The sequence below is a fragment of the Gorilla gorilla genome, chromosome 5 (assembly GCF_029281585.2).
Source record: "Gorilla gorilla gorilla isolate KB3781 chromosome 5, NHGRI_mGorGor1-v2.1_pri, whole genome shotgun sequence".
In the NCBI taxonomy this organism is placed as follows: domain Eukaryota; kingdom Metazoa; phylum Chordata; class Mammalia; order Primates; family Hominidae; genus Gorilla; species Gorilla gorilla.
In genome coordinates, this window is record NC_073229.2 from 20,730,092 (window position 1) to 20,750,230 (window position 20,139).

The following is a 20,139-nucleotide window of genomic DNA, read 5'->3' on the forward strand; positions in this document are numbered from 1 at the left end:
GGATGCTGATGGTAAGAACACCTCCCTGCCAGTGCATTTTGGCCCTCAGGATGAGAGGCCTGCAGCACTGCTGTCCCCGCGCCTGGCTCTGGGGCCTTCCCTTCACCCCCACTCTCTCAGCACCATGGTGAGAAGAACCAAGTTTGCCTGTGAGGAGTTACGTACAAGGCCCAAGCTCCACAAGAACACTGCTGTTAATGGGCAGAGCCAATGACAACACAGACCAGCAAAGGAGAACCGAGACTGTCCACACTTGGTTCGGACACAAATATTCACACCCTAGGCTATTGCTGGTAATGGAGACCTACTTCCAGCTCCCACAGTCCTGCTTGGTAGATTTTCTACTTGTTGCTACAATCATCATCTTTGCTTTGGGTCTGTCACGTGAGGTTAGGGTTTCAGGAATAAAATGTTGAATAAATCACAAAATATTTTAGGCAGTATTTTGATGTACATTTTAATGTGTGGTATTTATGAAAGGGAAAGGGTTTTCTAATTATAATAAAGGCATAAATAGTGTAAATATTCAAGATTTTAGAAGCAGCTGATTTCAGAGAAATCACTGAAAGGTTAATGCTACTACAGTGATTTTTACGATATGTAATAATCCGAGTATACGACCAGGTATAGTGGCTCATGCCTGTAATCCCAGCACTTTGGGAGGCCAAGCTGGGAGGATCGCTTGAGGCCATGAGTTCGAGACCAGTGTGGACAACACAGCAAGACCCTATCTCCACAAAACCATTAAAAAATATTAGCCAGGTGTGGTGGTGTATGCCTGTAGTCCTAGCTTCTTGGGAGGCTAAGGTGGGAGGATCACTTGAGCCCAGGAGTTTGAGGCTGTGGGGAGCTGCGATCACACCGTGCCTCAATAATAATAGCAATCATCATCATCCAAGTATAGAGTCCTGAAACTGAGAGCCCAAAACTCCCCTCTGCCCCTTCTCAGCTGTGTTACCCAGGCCTTGCTTCCTAACCTTTCGCCGTCATTATCCAAGTATAGAGTCCTGAAATTGAGAGCTCAAAACTCCCCTCTGCCCCTTCTCAGCTGTGTTACCCAGGCCTTGCTTCCTAATCTTTCGCCGTCATTATCCAAGTATAGAGTCCTGAAGTTGAGCAGCTCAAAATTACTTTTCAGCTGTGTTACCTAGGGCTTGCTTCCTAACCTTTCTTAGCCTCAGTTGCCTCATCTATAAATGGAGAGTGCAATAGCACAGAAGGCCGATGTGAAGATTAAAGAAATATGATGCATCATAAGGTGCCTGGCACAAAAATGGCAGTTTTTTAAACTGTACAATCTTGCTATATATAAAGAACTGGTTGTCAGGTATGTTACTTAAAAATAGTGACACCACGCTGGACGCGGTGGTGCACACCTGTAATCCTAGCACTTTAGGAGGCTGAGGCGGGTGGATCACCTGAGGTCAGGAGTTTGAGACCAGCCTGGCCAACATGGCAAAACCTCGTCTCTACTAAAATTACAAAAATTAGCTGGGCATGGTGGCGGGTGCTTGTAATCTCAGCTACTCAGGAGGCTGAGGCAGGAGAATTGCTTGAACCTGGGAGGCAGAGGTTACAGTGAGCTGAGATTGCGCCATTGCACTCCAGCCTGGGCAACAAGACCAAAACTCCGTCTCAAAAAAAAAAAAAAAAAAAAAAATTGTGACACCAATAACCTAAAACTCAGTGCTACCGTTTTTTATTAGCACAAGGATAACTGGTGTTGAAACTGTACAGACAGCTATTTTTATCATTTCTGAGATGAAACCCCAATCAACATATCAGTAAAAAAGGAAATACTGACCTCACCAAAGATTTCTGAAAGTCAAATGATACTAAACTCAAACATTATATATGTCTCTTTCCTTTTATGCAGGAATTAATGTGATAGATTTATGTTGAGAGTAGAATATGAAAACTTTTGCATAGTCTGTACTTAGGCCAAAACTGCCTTTACTACTCAAGAAAGTCCAATGGGCCAGTGAGGACACTGCAGGTGACAGAAATTTCTGAGTGTAACACCTACAAGCACTGTGCTCACAGGACTGACTGTTACACCAAAAAGGTCTCTTGGAGGAAAAGAAATGCAATATGCAAAGAAGCTGTTGTCTCCAGTTATTCAAGCCAAGGCTACAACAGTAGCCACAAATCTGCCAGTTATTTCCAATTAAGGCAGAACGATTGACTTAAAAAGCAATAGTTGTTTTTTTTCTCCACTGAGCTTTCAGTTAGATAATGTCTATAACCTTTATAAAGCTGCAATTATACAGCCAAAAGAAAAAAATTGTGGTAAAACATACATAAAACTTACCACTTAAACCACTTTTAGGTGTGTAGTTCAGTGGCATTAAGTACTCACAATGTAATGCAGGCATCACCAAAATCCATCTCCAGGACTTTTTCATCTCTCCAAACTGAAACTCTGTCCCCATGAAACACCAACTTTCCATTCCCCCTTCCACCAGCCCTCAACAACCCCCATTCTATTTTCTGTCCCTATAAGTTTGACTCCTCTAGGTACCTTATTATATAAGTGGAATCACACAGTATTTGTCTTTTCTTGACTGGCTTACCTCCCTCAGCATAGTGTCCTCCAGGTTCATCCATGTAGTAGCAAGTGTCAGAATTTCGTTCTTTGTTCAGGCTAAAAAATGTTCCCTTGCATGCACAGACAACATTTTGCTTATCCATGTATCTGTTTTTGGACACTTAAACTGCTTCACCCTTTTGGCTGTTGTGAATAGTGCCGCTGTCAACGTGAGTGTAAAAACATTTCTTCTTGTACACACCCTGTTTTAAATTCTTTTGGGTTATATACCCAGAAAAGAAAATGCTGGATCATATAACTGATTTTTTGAGGAACCGCAGTACTGTTCGTCACAGTGGCTGCACCATTTTACATTTCCAACAGCAATATACAAGAGCTTCAATTTCTCTACATCTTCACCAACACTAATTTCTGGGGGTTTTGCTAGTAGCCATCCTAATGGGTGTGAAGTGGTATAAAGAAAATTTAGATCCCATCATCTCTGAAAAGCAAATACACTTCCTAGTACTAGTCAGTACTAGATAGGTGCACAGCGTTTAGAACTTTACTTGATCCAACATAGCAGCCTGCCTAGAGCCGGAGCCCCGCCCACTCCGGAGCCCCGCCCACTCCGGAGCCCCGCCTGGACGCCCACCCGGCGCGGGCGCTATGGCTGGCGGCCTCGCCTCCTGGAGACGCCATGGTCGCTGAGGCGACGAGCGAGGGCGGGGCAGCGCCGACGGGGACACTCATCCCGGGAGCCAGAGCCAGCACCGAGAGGGGACGGTCTATACGGGTGCCGGCCGTTCCAGGACTGCCAAACCACGAGCCGAGTTTCGGTTGCCCATGGGAAAGCACCCGGCAGGGCGTGGCTTCGGGGCGGGGCGGGCAGAGGGCGGAGCAGGATGGAGAGGCGAGGTGGGCGGAGCAGAGGGCGTGGCTTCGGGGCAGAGTGGGCCGGGTACCGCGCTTGGTCTTAGCGCATGCGCGCCCCCGGCAGCTACGCGACCTGTGACCATGGTGGCTGTGCTGGGCGGCCGGGGCGTGTTGCGCCTGCGGCTGCTGCTCTCAGCGCTGAAGCCCGGGATCCACGTCCCACGGGCCGGACCCGCGGCCGCGTTCGGGTAATGGCGGCCCCCTCGCCCCGGGGATCCCCAGCATCGGCGCGCTCGAGGGGCGGCGGGAGGGGCGCGTGCCGACAGCAGGAGTTCCCGGCGCGTGGGCACGGGGCGTGGGCGCGGCCTGGCTGCCCTGTCGCCCTTTGTGCCGCGAGACCCCGATCCCGGGGGCCAGCCGCGCTTGGTGCTCGAGCCCCTCGATCGTGCATGCGCCTCGGTCAGCCTCAGTTCAAGGAGTCTGGAGCCGTGGAGGCTTGAGCTATAGAGTGCAGCCGCTTCAGTGTGCAGACCAGAGAGACCCAGGGAAATACATTTGCCTGTAGTATGGACTCACCCGTGACGGAGCACGGACTAGAATCCCAACGCCCTTATTAGTCCATTGCTCTGTCCAGAGTCCACACTGAGGGCATAAGGACAATAATCTCTTCTTTCTCTTATGTCAGAAATCAGCCTGAGCCTGAGTACCGCTAAGGCTTTAATCACGGGTCCCGAGAGCCCTAAGTCTTCTCTTTGCTTGCTGATCTCGTACCTTAATGTGCAAAAGAATCACGTTGGGAACTGTGAAAATTCAGAATCCTGGGCCTCACTCCCAGAGGATCTGATCTACATGCGTGGAGATGCCCAGGAATCTGCTTTATTCTCTTTTGTCCTCCCACCTGTCCCCCCATTTCAGGTAAAACAATAACAAAAAAACTGGATTAATTTCTGACCTTCTGTCTTGAAAATGGATACGCTTGGTCCCAAGAGATACTGGGCAGAAGTGTGGATAGAGCGGCATGAAGCTTGTTTTACTTTATTCTCTACATACATCCCTACACACATGCAAACACACGTATACAACGAACGTACACAGTGCATGTGCGCAGTTGACTGTTGATGGGCTACTTTCATAAAGTCAGTACTAGATAGGTACACAGCGTTTAGAACTTTACTTGATCCAACATAGAAACTTTTAGTTTGAAAACTTGATTTAGAAGGAGAAAAGAGGGCAAATCTGACCAGCTTTTAAAATTTCATATTGCAATTGACTAGCTCCTTTAATTTTAGAATTATTATAAGATGGTCAGGGCTATTTTGATAGATGGAAAAACATGTTAATGGCTACAGCTGTATAAATTAACAGTGAAAATGATTATTTTTTCCAGTTTCCTGTGTGCAGAAAGGCATCGAAATAAGTTACTGTGATTGTACCAATATAGTTCTTTCTTTTTTTGAGACTGACTCTCGCTCTTTTGCCCATGCTGGAGTGCAGTGGTGTGATCTCGCTCACTGCAACCTCTGCCTCCCAGGTTTAAGCGATTCTCGTGGCCTCAGCCTCCCGAGTAGCTGGGATTACAGGTACCTGCCACCATGCCCGGCTAATTTTTGTGTTTTTAGTAGAGATGGGGTTTCACCATGTTGGCCAAGCTGGTCTCGAACTCTTGACCTCAAATGATCCACCTGCCTCGGCCTCCCAAAGTGCTGGGATTACAGGCGTGAGCCACCGCTCTCGGCCTACCAATATAGTTCTGATAGGTTATTTAATGGTTGAGGAAGGCCCCATCCATCTAGTTGCATTGCAGATCATTCTTCCTAAAATATCTCTGAAAAAACAGCTTTCTCTGGATTTTGTACTGCCGTTTTATAAATGCAGCTGCAAGTTGATATGACATATAATCTGGAAAAGCAAGCAGTGGTATTAGTTAATCCTGAAATGCAGCTGTAGCTCAGTGTCAGTAGGTAAAAGGATTCGTGTAAAAACTTTGCTTCAGAATAGCCAGTGCCCAACCTACAACTGACTTATGTTCCAAAAACTTGTTTGTAAGTCTGCTGTTTGGAACTTTGACCCTTATTTCAAAATCTGTAAGGTGATTTATTCCTGGGTCAGGTCAAGAAAAGCCTTTTCTACCTGAAATTGTATATTATGTGCAGTTATAAATATTAATAATTCATATAACCTAACAATCTTCCTAAAAAATATTTTCCAAGTTCAACCTTGGGATGCCCTGCCAGAGAATCAGAGACTGTCCTTCTGCTGACGCTTGCCACCACGCTGTATCTGGCAGTCAGAGTGTGGCCCCGGTGCCTGAGCCGTCTTAGGACTCTTCAGCCATGAGGTTAGAGAGGAATCATGGCCTCTGGAGTTCTGATGGCCCCGTGGCCACTTCCCTAGCTCTGTGAGTGTGGGCAGATTGTTCAACCTCTCTGAGCCTCCTGCCTTGCAGCGTTTTTGTGAGGATTTGAAACATTGAATGTAAAAGCCTGGGGATATAATAAACATGAAGTAATTAGTAGGCACAATGGGAATATTTATATAATAGTACAATATATAAGAGATGTAAAAATAATTCATCAAGATTCATGCAAATTTCAACCCCTGAAGGTAGCAAATACTTTATTGTAGATAATGGCTACTTCACAAAACATACACAAAAGAAATAGCTGAACATACAATATTATAATAGCAGTTTCTTTTTCTTTTTTTTTTTTTTTTGAGACGGAGTCTCCCTCTGTCACCAGGCTGGAGTGCAATGGCACGATCTCGGCTCACTGTAATCTTCACCTCCCAGGTTCCAGTGATTCCCCTGCCTCAGCCTTCTGAGTAGCTGGGATTACAGGTGTGCACCACCATGCCCGGCTAATTTTTTTGTGTGTATTTTAGTAGAGATGGCGTTCCACCATGTTGGCCGGGATGGTCTTGATCTCCTGACCTCGTGATCCTGACCTGGTGATCCACCCACCTGGGCCACCCAAAGTATTGGGGTTACAGGTGTGAGCCACCACACCCGGCCGATCCTAAGCTATCTTAACTGTAGAAATGAATTTCTCAGAGGAATAGGGCAGTAATCATAATAAGTAAATGGCAGGGTCAGTATTGCCATAGCTTGGTGGCTTCATTGATGCCCCTTTAATAATATTTCTGTAGATAAGGAGCTTATAGTTTGGTCAGACCTTATTACTACCCAATTCTGTCTTTTATTTTTCCAGAAATGGTGTGTTAAGATTAGATGTACCTGTATTCAACACATCTGTTTCCACGTTTGTTTCTTTTTTACTTGAGACTGGCAAATAAGATTAAACCAAAAGATAAAACAGGACCTCATTTTTTCAAAAGGGCTGTGTTTCAGTTATCCTTTGACTAAGGGCAGAGGTAGGGGTAGGGAGTATGTAGAAGAAAAAGGACATGGGCCGGGCCTGTAATCCCAGCGCTTTGGGAGGCTGAGGCAGGCAGATCACGAGATCAGGAGATTGAGACCATCCTGGCTAACAGGGTGAAACCTCGTCTCTACTAAAAATACAAAAAAATTAGCCGGGCGTGATGGCGGGTGCCTGTAGTCCCAGCTACTTGGGAGGCTGAGGCAGGAGAATGGTGTGAACTGGGGAGGCAGAACTTGCAGTGAGCCGAGATGGCGCCACTGCACTCCAGCCTGGGCGACAGAGTGAGACTCCATCTCAAAAAATAAAAAAATAAAAATAAAAATAAAAGGAGATGGTGGTTGATTTCACCGTATTGGCACTCCACCAGGAGAGGAGAGCGCCTCCTTCTGGCATCTGTCCTGGCTTGCCATCGTGTCCCTCCTGTGCTTCACTCAGTCATCTGATAAGCTGTGGGAAGGCTGATGGAGCCTGCTCCCGGTGCAGGGGCCGTCTGTGTGCTGTCCTCGAAGAGCAGCTGAGGAGAGGTTAATCAGAACACCTGTACGGCACCCATAATTCAGGCAGGACAGACACTGGCATTATGCCTGTCCTGAGGCGTTGTCCTGTGCTAAGTGTGGTCCAGTTAGATGCTGGATCCTAGGAGGTCTTAGGCCAAGGCGGGTGAGTGGCAGGAAGGAGGGTTCTTGAGATGGAGGCTTATGGACAGGGCTACTTAGCAGTTGACACAGACATATTTTAACATTTTAAAAAACAGTAGGATTTATCCGTGCAGATGGGCACTGTTGACTATGGCCCTCCTGCAGCAGGCCAGACAACACAGGATACCCTACAGCTAAAGAACAGCCTGGAGATCGAGACCTTGGGACCAGTCTCATCTTTGGGAATGTCACCAAGGCTGCTGAAGGTCTGGGTAGGTCCTCTGGGCCTGCTGAGGTGCAGACGAGTGACTCCAGGGTCTCTGCCCCTGATGTCCACCCTCGTTTCACTGCACCAAGCCCCACGCCAGCCTGCACTTGAGGACCCTTGGCTTCCAGCTCACCGGCGTGTGCCATGAGCCTCTGTGGCCATTGATTGAGCAAGCCTCCTAGGGTTTTTGTAGGGTGAGCCCCAGGCTGGGCACAATAGCGTATTCAAGCATGAGGGCACAGTTCAGATCGGCAGTCTAGTAAAGAAAATTCAAACTCATGTCACTGTTCAGAATTGGAAAAATCGAAAGAACCCAAGGAGACTGAGAGGCGTTCTGGAGGCGACTCATTCATATACAAAGACAGTTTTATCATATTAAATTCGTGCTGTTAAATGATTTTCCTCTGGGGGTGGGTTTTTAAACATTTTTCAAATTTTATTTTTTAATTGACATAAGTGTACCTGTTTATGGGGTAGATAGTGATGTTTCGATAGACACAAGGTGGAGTGATCAGATCAGTGTAATTAGCATATCCATCGTCTCAAACATTTATCATTTCTTTGTGTTGGGAACATTCAGTATCTTCCTTCTAGCTATTTTAAACTATCGCTTATTGTTAGCCGTAGTCATCCTACAGCGGTGTAGAACACTAACACTTATTCCTCCTGTCTAGCTGGAATTTTGAATCAACTAAGAAATCTTCCCATCTCCCCTTTCCCCCTGTGGGGATGTGTTTTTTCTCTTCTAGCACCTCGGTAACCTCTGCCAAAGTGGCTGTGAATGGCGTTCAGCTGCATTACCAGCAGACTGGAGAGGGAGATCACGCAGTCCTGCTACTTCCTGGGATGTTAGGTCTGGACACTTTTTAATGGAATGTTTTTGCATGCTGTAAAATCTATGATGCATTCACAATACTAGATGCCAAATAGTGATTATTAATTTTAGTGCTTTTCTGAAATGTTTTCATATTTGCTACAATCAAACTTAAATGACTTAGAAAAGTAGGTAACTTTCTACTGCTGTTCAGAATTGGATTTTTTATTCCTTTAGTAAAGTACCCAGTTTTTCCTATGCAAGTACTCTGTGAAATCACAGTTGCCCATAATTTGGGAGGGTGACAGGGGTCAAGGAAAGGGGTGTGGGAAGAAGGGGTAAAGGAGGAAGGTGAGTGGGTAATCAGTCATCCTAGTTTGCTTGGCATTGGGGGATTTTCCAGGATGTGGGACTTTCAGTGCTAAAACTAGAGTGAATTGATCACTTCTTGTGCTTGATAATATATTCCGTTAAAACAAGAGGTAAGAAAAAAAAAACACCTCAGTTTGAATCTTTTTAGAAATCAGAGTTATATTGGCATATTACCCTCTCTCAATATATGGGCCATAATAAAGCCTACTGGATCTCAATCTCATTTTGCAGAACTGGAGTTCAGATGTAGAAAGTTCAAGGGAAAAATTTGCAGTGATTCCAGTACATCCGAAATCTGGTTTTAAGGGTGTTAGTATTGTTGCTTTATTTTTGATTTAAATAATCCTAATATTTAATTTCAGTATTCCTGGGGGACTGGATCCAGGAAGCCCTCAGATCCCAAAATCTGAGGATCCTCAAGTCCCTGATATAAAATAGCCCAGTGTTTGCATGGAAGCTACCCATGTTCTCCTGTATACTTTAAGTCATCTCTAGATTACTTACCATATCTCATGCAATGTAAATGCTGTGCAAATAATTGTTATTTTGTATTGTTTAGGGAATAATGACAAGGAAAAACATCTGTACATGTTCAGTACAGACCCAACCATCCATTTTTTTCCCAAAATATTTTTGTTCCGAGGTTGGTTGAATCCACAGATGTAGAACCCATGGATAGGAAGGCTGACTGTACTTATTTCTTTGTGATTTGCTTCTTTCTAAAAGTGAAGTGCTAAAAAGGTTCCACTTGACTGAGCCTCAGCTGATCGTGGCACTGTTGCACGTGTGTCTAAATGGTGTTTGGTACCTTTGTTTTCCTTAACCTGATGAACCAGGACACTGACTCTCATGGCTGATGGGGAGCTAAAGTTATCTGTAAAAACATTGCCTATCTTAGCTTTCCATTATTTCGGTATTGCAGTCATTGTCCAGGTGCTAAAAACTTACCAATTTAATTTTTTTTTTTTTTTTTGAGAGGGAGTCTCACTCTGTTGCCCAGGCTGGAGCCAGTGGCACGATCTTGGTTCACCACAACCTCCACCTCCCAGGTTCAAGCGATTCTCCTGCCTCAGCCTACTGAGTAGCTGGGATTACAGGTGTGCGCCACCATGCCTGGCTAATTTTGTATTTTTAGTAGAGACGAGGTTTCACCATGTTGTCCAGGCTGGTCTCAAACTGCTGACCTCAGGTGATCCACTCGCCCCGGCCTCCCAAAATGCTGGGATTACAGGCATGAGCCACTGCACCTGTCCCCAATTTAATTTTTGTTTATGTAAAGTATTAGCATGATTCCAATATAAAAAAAAAATGGATCAGAGGAGATTCTCTCTCCTGTCCTATCCTCAGCACCCAGTTCCCCTCCCCACAGGCCTCTCAGGTGTTACATGTTGATAACTATGTACACGTATTCCTTAATTTTTTTTTAAGTTTTATATTCTTGGCACTGGTCTTCAAATGTGTACATGTGTGCCAGGGAGCAAATGCCTTCTTGTTTCTGAAATTGGTGTTTTAGACTGTTCTTTTTTCCCATCTTCTCACCTCCTGCCCCTCCTTCAGGGTACTTCCCTGGCCAGAACCCCTCCACGTCAGAGGCAGAAGAGAAGCCTCATGGGTCACAGCAGCAGATGTGGGCTGGAGATCTATTCATTTGGTTTTCGCTTGAATTTTCTGAATGGTTTACTTGATCTTGAGAAAGATATATCTTGCCAGGAAAAATGATAGGCCTTGACAATGTTAAATGATCCTGCACCACCTTGAAAGACATTTTCTAATACAGTTTATCAGGCAAAGTGGTTAGTAGTCATTTGTGGCCTGAGGTAGAAGTCCTCAGAAATCAGCAGACTTCACTGATAAAATGCTGACTGGCCCCTGGACTGGGCTCTGTGAGAGTGGCCTTCTGCACTGGCACAGTAGGTGTGAACACACCACACCTACAGGGACCACGTGGTGGGCTGTGGACTAGCGGCCAAGCTCCCTGCAGGCCCACTAATAGAATTCAGCTTTTAGCATGGGCTGTTTCATACTGTTCTGATGAAACTGATTTGGTTTCTTTCCTCCATACCCCTTCTGCATTTCAGTGTTTTTGTTTAGTTTTCCTGGTTTTTAATTATAACTACAAAATAAAATCTTTAGGCTATTCACCTTAGCTTAGTAAAAAAAAAAAAATTAAAAATCTGGAATTTTAGAATTCTACTTTGAATAACTTGGAGCAAGTCTCATAAATTTCTTTGCAGATATTATAGAGATCCCTCTCATGTGTAAGTCATTGTTTTAAGAAGAAAAGATAACCCAGAAGCGTATCTGTGAATTAATTTCTATACAGTTTCATTAATTCTTTCCTTTAGAAAAGGAAGACTAAGCCAAAGAGGTTTCAAAAGTGCTGAAAGAATACAGAACCGAAGGAAGATCCAGGGCCTCTGTCTTTCTCAAAATAGCCACCAGGGGGAGGTCGGAGGCAGGCCGGCACTCCGCCGGGAAAGGAAGCCCGCCTCCTTTTTTTTTTTTTTTTGGTGGAGGGACAGAGTCGCACTTTGTCACCAGGGTAGAGTGCAGTGGCGCAATCTCCGGTCACTGCAACCTCTGCCTCCCTGGTTCAAGCGATCCGCCCGCCTCGGCCTCCCAAAGTGCTGGGATTATAGGCGTGAGCCACCGCGCCCGGCCCCTTTTTTTTTTTTGGAGACTGTCTTGCCCTGTGCTCAGGCTGGAGTGCAGTGGCGCGATCTTGGCTCGCTGCAACCTCCACCTCCAGGGTTCAAGCAATTCTCCTGCCTCAGCCTCCTGAGTAGCTGGGACTACAGGCGCACACCGCCACGCCCGGCTACATTTTTTGTTGTTGTTGTATTTTAGTAGAGATGGGGTTTCACCGTGTTGCCCAGGCCAGTCTCGAACTCCTGAGCTCAGGCAGTCCGCCCGCCTCGGCCTCCCAAAGTGCTAGGATTACAGGCGCACCCGGTCAGCCTGCCTCCTTTCTTCGAGTAGATGGATTAAGTCATTGCAAGGCTGCTTTCCTGGTTACATTCTGACCACTTTGAGTAGAAACTACTTTGCTTTTAAGATGGTTATTGCTTCTGTTTTCACTGTAATGTGTTTGATAGGTGAAAGCGATCACCTGAGGGTAACCAAGTGGCTGTTTTTAGGAAGTGGAGAGACTGATTTTGGACCTCAGCTCAAGAACCTCAATAAGAAGCTCTTCACGGTGGTTGCCTGGGATCCTCGAGGCTATGGACATTCCAGGCCCCCAGATCGCGATTTCCCAGCAGACTTTTTTGAAAGGGATGCAAAAGATGCTGTTGATTTGATGAAGGTAGGTCTCTGAGGGAAGGGCCAGGGAAGGAAGGGTGGCTGGGCCTGTCTTCATTTATTTTGTTTAAATTTTGTTGTTATATTTTTCTACAAATAATACCATGTGATTGCTATAGAAAACCCCAAGAGTTCAAATAGGTATAAAGAAGAAAGTAGAAATAGCCCACAGTTCAGCTCTCTAGAGACACTACCAAATCTTGGCGGCTCTGCTTTCTCGCCAGTCTTATTACATCACAAACGCAGTTTCATATTGATGGCATCGTACTACACCTAACGTTTTTCTAGCTTACTATTTTTGTTGAACAATTTTTCAAGGAAATAACTTTCATGTCAATAAATATGCATTTATACTAGTTGTATGATAGGCACATATTATTCCATTGTGTGGATGTACTGTATCTTATTTCACCGATTTTCTTTCTTTCTTTTTTTTTTTTTTGAGACACAGTGTCGCTCTGTCACCTAGGCTGGAGTGCGGTGGTGCGATCTTGGCTCGCTGCAACCTCCGCCTCCCGGGTTCAAACGATTCTCCTGCCTCAACCTCCTGAGTAGCTGGGATTACAGGCACATGCCACTATGCCCAGCTAATTTTTGTATTTTTAGTAGAGACAGGGTTTCATCACGTTAGTCCGGATGGTCTCGATCTCCTGACCTCATGATCCACCCACCTTGGCCTCCCAAAGTGCTGGGATTACAGGCGTGAGCCACCACACCTGGCCTATTTCACCAGTTTTCTAATAGTAGATAATTAACTTAATTTTTAAGTTGCCTTTTTCTGCTGTTATAAATAGCAGGCAGTGAACATTCTGTTGCTCATGGGCATTTTCATTTTTTTGCCACTATAAACAGTATTGTTGTGGACATCCTGGACTGAGCTCCTGGCACACAGGGAGAATTTCATACAAATTTAGGAGACAATTTGCTAGGTGATGGAAGTTCCAGATGTTCATTTTGCAGGATAGTGCCACAGTAGTTACACCATTTTATGGTCCGGGCAGCAAATATCTTGGACTAATATTAAGTCTTTACCTTTAATTTTCCAGTCATTCCATTCTTTTTTCCTGACGGCCTCTCTAAGATGTAATCTTTGTCCATTTTCCCTGCCAAACGCATGTCCAGACCCTCTCTGATTCACCCGCGGACTCACACAACCTCCGCATGATGCTGTTCTCTGACAGCCTGGCTCTTGCCAGTTCTTCCCACAGTTGCCTTACCAGATACCCTGCTTCACTCCATCCAGCAGAGCTCAGGGTCCCCCCTCTCTGATCTACGGAACTGTTCTCAAGGTCCTTGCTCAGGCATGCATATGCACACACGCGCACATGCATACACACGTATGCTATATTTGTCATATTTAAGTAGTTGGTCTCCATTGATTCTAGTTCCTTGAGCTTTTTATCCAACCAGAAGATGTCGTTCCCTCCTAATTCAAACCCATACCGTATACTCAGGTTTTTGTGACAATTTCCACTAAAAGTAATTAAGAGAAAACATGATGTCATCAAATGGTGGACTCTAGGATTTTTCTTTTCTGACTAATTGATACTCCAGCCTCACACCTGTATTGATTCTGATAATTAGTGATTCAGTGTCTTTTAACAGAGAGGAGCAATAACCCGTGCCATGCATTTTGTCGTATGATCATAGGCGCTGAAGTTTCAGAAGGTGTCTCTGCTGGGGTGGAGTGATGGGGGCATAACCGCACTCATTGCTGCTGCAAAATATCCGTCTTACATCCACAAGATGGTGATCTGGGGCGCCAACGCCTACGTCACTGACGAAGACAGCGTGATATACGAGGGTAGGTTCTGCGAAGGGGAGATGCCGGGACAGCAGATCCTTCCCCTCTCTCCGCATCTCATCTCTTATCGTGGGATATGTTGACAAGTCACATCTCTCGTGCTTCTAGTTCTCAACTCTCAGGTAGGAAGAATAACGAGTTCTCAGAAAAGTAATGCAGTTTAACCAGTCTGAGTTTTAAAGCTTTCTATTTCCAGGAGTGAAACTTCCATGGCTCAGGAAAAGGCTAAGTAAAATCACTATTTCCATTTATTACTACTGATAATGAACTTCAGGGAAGGAGGGGGTGGTGTGAAGTGTTATTAATAACCTCATTTAAAATACTGTGAGGCCAGGCACAGTGGCTCATGCCTGTAATCCCAGCACTTTGGGAGCTCAGGGCAGAAGGATCGCTTGAGCCCAGGAGGTCGAGGCTGCAGTGAGCCATGATTGTGCCACTGCACTTTTGCCTGGGTGACAGGAGTGAGAGAGAGATGGGGGGAGGAAAGAAAATAATGTTGAGTGTGGAAAAGAATCACTGGATTCAAATATGAAACCTTTTATTTTGATTAAAAGAATTTCTGTGCTATTTGCATGCTTTAAGGTTGTCCTTCAACCCTGTCTTTGAGGTTTTTTTTTTTTTTTTTTTGAGTTTGAGTTTGAGTTTGAGTTTCACTCTTGTTGCCTGGGCTGGAGTGCAGTCGTGCGATCTCGGCTCACCACAACCTCTTCCTCCTGGATTCAAGCGATTCTCCTGCCTCACCCTCCCAAGTAGCTGGGATTACAGGCATGAGCCACCGTGCCTGGCTAATTTTGTATTTTTTAGTAAAGACGGGGTTTCTCCATGTTGGTCAGTCTGGTTTCGAATTCCCGACCTCAGGTGATCCACCTGCCTTGGCCTCCCAAAGTGCTGGGATTACCAGCGTGAGCCACCACGCCCAGCCTGAGGTCTTTACAGGCACTGGAATAGGGGCCAGTGAACTGCAGCCTGTGCATTACACCTAGCCTGCCTCCCACTTTTGTGCAGCCCATGTACCAATCGAGGTGGCTAGTGCTGTGAGTCACAGAGACCAAGCTGGGGTGTCCCTTTACCACCCAGCATTGCTGCCCCAGACCTGCACTGGTGGTCACTACACAGGGGTGACTGTTGGCAATGAGCAGGCACCCAGCCATGGAATTTCAGTCAGCAACTCAGGAGTTGCTTAGCCTCCAGCAAGCTGCCCCATTGAGATGACCAGGCTCTTGGGAGGAAAGAAGGGTGCACCAGGATCTAGGGGTTGCTGGGACAAGAAGTGAAACTGACCTGCGTTACCCTACTACCCCCACCTGCCAGCCTGGCCCACCAGGACCCTCTTCCTCAGGCCACTAGCTTTTTGTCCAAGTGTGATTCTAGTGGATCCCAGATGGCCTGCCCTAGACACTTAGGACTAGGTGGGTCAGGTGTTTTCTCTCCTCATGTGTAAGTATCTACATAATGTCTTTGATTTTGCTTCTTGGCCAGCAAAACCTAAAATATTTATTTACTCTCTGGCCCTTTACATAAAAGGTGTACAGATCTCTTTGCTAGAATATCACAAGTCTAGTCTTTTTCAGCTATTCTGCAATTCACGTGACTTTTAAGTAAGCTACTTAGTGGCAGAGTTCTGTTGTAGAATCGTAGTTCTTCACAGTCTTTCTGTTTTTTAAATGAATATGAAGCTCTTACGGTGAGTCTGATGTGGTTGCCAGTCCTGTCTGTGCTCCTGCTTGTCCTTATTTTGCTCCTGCCTGGTATCCGTCTTGTGCAGAGTAAGCCATTCCGCTCTGTTAAGGGTCTGTCCCCTCCCGTGGCCTCTAGGACAGGCTGCCTTGAGTTCTTCCTCCCTCTCCTGTATCCTTAAATTCTCTCCACTGGGTCAGTCCTCTCAGCCTGCAAAAGTGGGCACAATTCTTCCTCCAGAAAGTTGCCACTCCTACCTGTGGTTACTATCTTCCCATTCTTTATTCTTTCCCACAAACTTATGGAAAGAGCCACCTGCATTCCCTGCTTCTAGGGATCCTCCTCTCCTTCCTTCTTTAGTCCACTCTGCCCCATCTCCCTCTCTGGCCCATTCTAGCCCCCTCTACTGAAACTCTCTCACTGACCCCTGCCCACTTGTTCTTTCCCATAATCACTATCTCAGTTCATGGCCTGCAGATGACCCGGCATCCAGGCAGAGTCCCAGATGCATCCCTCGAGGGCCCAGTCCTCCTGTGCCCTCTTCATTTGCCCACCTTGCCCTGTTCATTGAACTGTGATGCTTTCTGTCGTTACATAACACCCCTCTAGTTATCCTCACCTCTCTTCTTCCCCCCCATTCCCCTGGTTTAGGCCGCCAGCTTCATATGGTAGTTTGTTCTCCATAGGAGAGTTTCCTTTGTAAGGCAAAAATCTAATCACTTAATTCCACTAGAGGACTTAAAATCCTTCACTAACCAGCAAAGTCCGCGCAGTTTGGCTGGCCCCTCCTGCCAGCCCCTCCCCGGGCATTCTCCCATCTCCCCTTTCTCCTCATCCTTCCGGTGCCTCTCCCACGTGGGATAAATGGCCATTCCTGGAACAAGCTTCCCCCTCATGCCTCTTCGCCTTTGCAACTGCTGCTGCTGTGCCAGCTTGCACCAGCCTTCCCCTCAGCCACATCCTCTGCCAGGGCATATTCACCCCTGACACAGCTCCTTGGGGCTCCGCGTCTGGGATGGCGTCCCGGAGCCCTGAGACCTGGCGGTGCTCTCCCTCCTGGACCCCGCCACACCTTGCACTTGCCTGTGTCACGGCCCTTCAACCCCGGGCACTGTCAGCACTTACTCCCTTGCCTCGGTCACCGCAGTGGGAACTCACTGTGTGCAGTTGCTCTGACTTTCCTTTCTTGATGAAAGCAAGAGTCTCTCAGTAGCGCAGCACTCTTTACTCTCTGACATCTCGCTACTTCCCCTCCTGGCCACTCTTTCTTTCTCATCCCCCATCCTCTCCTAACTTGTGTCAAGATGGCTGTGGCCCGCCAGTGCGCTGGAGACCAAGCCCCCACCACACACCTCCTCTTGGCTCCTTGGTCATTCTGCAGCGTTTGAGAACATGCTCATGATGTGTGCGCTATTGGTCACACCCCTCTTCTTGAAGCTTTCTCTGTCTGGAAGTTCTTGCCACTGTGTTCTCCCGACTTCCCTCCTCTCTCAGGCTGTTCCCTGGCTGACACGTGCCTGCTCCCCCATGTGGGCCACAGTGTTGGGGTCCTCCAGGCGTCACCCTCAGTGCTCTGTTCCCCTCTTACCCTCACACCTCACACCTGAGTAGCTTCACTCAGCTCCTTGCTCCACCTAACTCCCAAACCCCACATATTCGACTGTTGTTTTTTTTTTAAGAGACAAATTCTCACTGGGCGTGGTGGCTCACACCTGTAATCCCAGCACTTTGGGAGGCTGAGGCAGGAGGATCACTTGAGCCCAGGAGTTCAAGACCAGCCTGGGCAACATAGCAAGACCCCGTGTCTACAAAAAAATACAAAACTTAGTCAGGTGTGGTGGCATGTGCCTGTAGTCCCAGCCATTTGGGAGGCTGAGGTGGAGGATCACCTGAGCCGGGGAGGTTGAGGCTGCCGTGATCTGTGATTACACCACTGCACTGTAGCTTGGGTGACAGAGGCGAGACCCTGTCCCAACAGCAGCAACAACAACAACCAAAAGAAGAAAAAAGAAAGAAAAGAAAAAGACGATTCTCACTATGTTGCCTTATTTAACTTTTTATTCAATTTTCTTATCTGGTTGTCTCACACCTACTTTAAATTCAGTCTGTCTAATACTGAATTCATGATCTTCTCTCTAGGCCTGTCCCTTCTGCTAAATTTCTTGTCATTATAAATAATACTCTTTCTCCCTGAAAATAATATTTTAATTACTATCTATTGAGTGCCTGCCGTGAGCTAAAGTCTTTAACAACGTGATATCCATGTAAGGTCTCTGATACTCAGCCTGCTTGTCAAGTGAAAAACGGGGGCTCACAAAAGTGAAGAAACCTTCCAGACCACATCCCCCACACTGCAGCCTGCAGCCCAGTGCACCCTTCTGCTGGGCTCTGAGTGGACCCATCTTGCCCTCCCCCTCTCTCCCTCCCACCAGGCTCCCGCCAGCCTCGTTGGTCCCGTCTGGGCTGATTCTGTGCCTCTCCAACCGGTCCAGGTCCTTGCCTCCTACCAGTCTGCCTTCCATGATGCTCTGATAGCAATTCAGCAATATGTGAATCTCATGGTATCTTACTTTAAGCCTTCCAGGACTCCCCACAACTTTCCTGATAAAGTTCAGGCTCCTTCACTTTGCTCACGGAATGAGTGGCCTGGCCTCTGCCTCTCCAGGTCCCCTACCCCCACTTTCCCCTCCCAACCACCAGTGTCCAGCCATCCGAGACCACCTGGGTCCCTGCAGCAGGTGGCGGGCTCCTGCCTCCTTGTGTGGGCCCTTCCCACTCCCTTCCCACTCCTTCACTTGTTTGCTGACTTCTCTTCTCCCAGAATGGCCCAAGCATTCCATCTTCTAGGAAGCCCTCACCGCCGCCACCCCCTCTCCACTGCCCATGTGAGCACACAGGCCACTCTGCTACAGATGGACGGCTGGTTCTTGTACCCGTCTCCTGGGGTGTAGGAGCAACAGTATCTCTCTAGGGTCTAAGTCCATGAGTGAAATTGCTGAGTGTTGTGGGCAGGTAGACTACATTACAAGTGACAGATTATTTTCCATCAAAATAAATTTACACTTCCACCAGCAATAGATGAGATTCTTAACTTTTAGCTCTTCAACAAAAACTTGAAATTCTCAGACTTCTTAATTCACTAGCCAATCAAATGGGTGTAAGATGTTATCTTATTGGGGTCTTAATTTGCATTTCGTATTACTAATAAGATTGAAAATCTGTGTTTATCCACCATTTGAGTTTCTTCTGTATTATATCTATTCATGTATTTTTATTGGTGAAAAGTTTTTTTATTATGTAATAATTGATACACACAATACAGTATGTTTGGGTATACAGTATGAAATGTAACAACAAAACGACCCCGCCACTCTCCACCCAACTCAGCACCAGAACAGTTTCAATGTTATCCCAGTGTTACTCTAATCCTAGTCAGTAACCCCTTTTAGGGTAACTGTGTTGCAAGCATCTCTTCACAGTGGGTGGCTTTTGCCTTTTTCTTTATGGGCAGAACTACTTAATGTAAGAAAATGCCACAGTGTTTTGTTTTTCTTTCCTTTTTCTTTTTCTTTTCTTTCCTTTTTTTTTTTTGAGACAGGGTCTCCACTATTGCCCAGGCTGGAGTGCAGTGGCACCATCTCAGCTCACTGCAGCCTGCTTGCTCAACATCAAACTATCCTTCTGCCTCAGCCTCCCAAGTAGCTGGCACTACAGGCATGTGCCACCACACCTGGCTAATTTTTGGTTTTTTTTTTTTTTGAGACGGAGTCTCGCTCTGTCACCCAGGCTGCGCAGTGGCGCGATCTCGGCTCACTGCAAGCTCCGCCTCTCGGGTTCACGCCATTCTCCTGCCTCAGCCTCCCAAGTAGCTGGAACTACAGGCGCCCACCACCACGCCCGGCTAATTTTTTGTATTTTTTAGTAGAGACGGGGTTTCACGGTGTTAGCCAGGATGGTCTCGATCTCCTGACCTCGTGATCCACCCGCCTCGGCCTCCCAAAGTGCTGGGATTACAGGCGTGAACCACCGTGCCCAGCCAATTTTTGTATTTTTTGTAGAGACGGGGTTCCGCCACATTGCCCAGGCTGGTCTCGAACTCCTGGACTTAAGTAGTCCACCCACCTCAACCTTCCGAAGTGCTGGGATTACAGGTGTGAGCCACCATGCCGCCCAGCCTCACAATGTTTTATTTTCTCATTGGTTTGGCTGGTTTTGTTTGATTTTAGATCCACCAACATGTTTGCCCATTTGTTTACTCACCTGTTCTTTCTTCTCAAATGTTCCTTCTAAAAGCATTTATCTTCTCTTCTTCCTGAAGTTATTTTTAGAAGTTATTTAAGGGCAGCTTGTTAATGGTCAACTCAGTTTTTACAAGTGTCTTTTCTTTCACCCACCTTTTCTGCAAGTCTGTTTAGCTGAGTGTGGAAATGGAAGTGGAAAATCATTGTCTCCCCCATTCTGCAGTCTTCTGCCTTCCATCCTT

The 20,139-nt window shown here is 46.5% G+C and overlaps 1 protein-coding gene across 11 annotated transcripts in view; it reads left to right on the forward strand.

The window, feature by feature from the left end:
- Nucleotides 1-3,154: 3,154 nt before the first annotated feature.
- The window catches only part of BPHL (biphenyl hydrolase like), a 33,476-nt gene continuing 16,491 nt past the window's right edge, over nt 3,155-20,139 (forward strand). The window contains exons 1-6 of one of the 11 annotated variants that reach the window (XM_063707293.1): nt 3,547-3,651; nt 4,089-4,318; nt 5,614-5,741; nt 8,439-8,542; nt 11,971-12,179; nt 13,826-13,979. In XM_063707293.1, the coding sequence (XP_063563363.1) occupies nt 5,737-5,741; nt 8,439-8,542; nt 11,971-12,179; nt 13,826-13,979 (472 nt within the window). In that variant the 5' untranslated portion in view covers nt 3,547-3,651; nt 4,089-4,318; nt 5,614-5,736. Of the gene's footprint in view, nt 3,367-3,459; nt 3,652-4,088; nt 4,319-5,613; nt 5,742-8,438; nt 8,543-11,970; nt 12,180-13,825; nt 13,980-20,139 lie in introns of those variants that run through there. The other 10 variants (XM_055390930.2, XM_063707291.1, XM_063707292.1 and 7 more) reach the window with 10 other exon arrangements.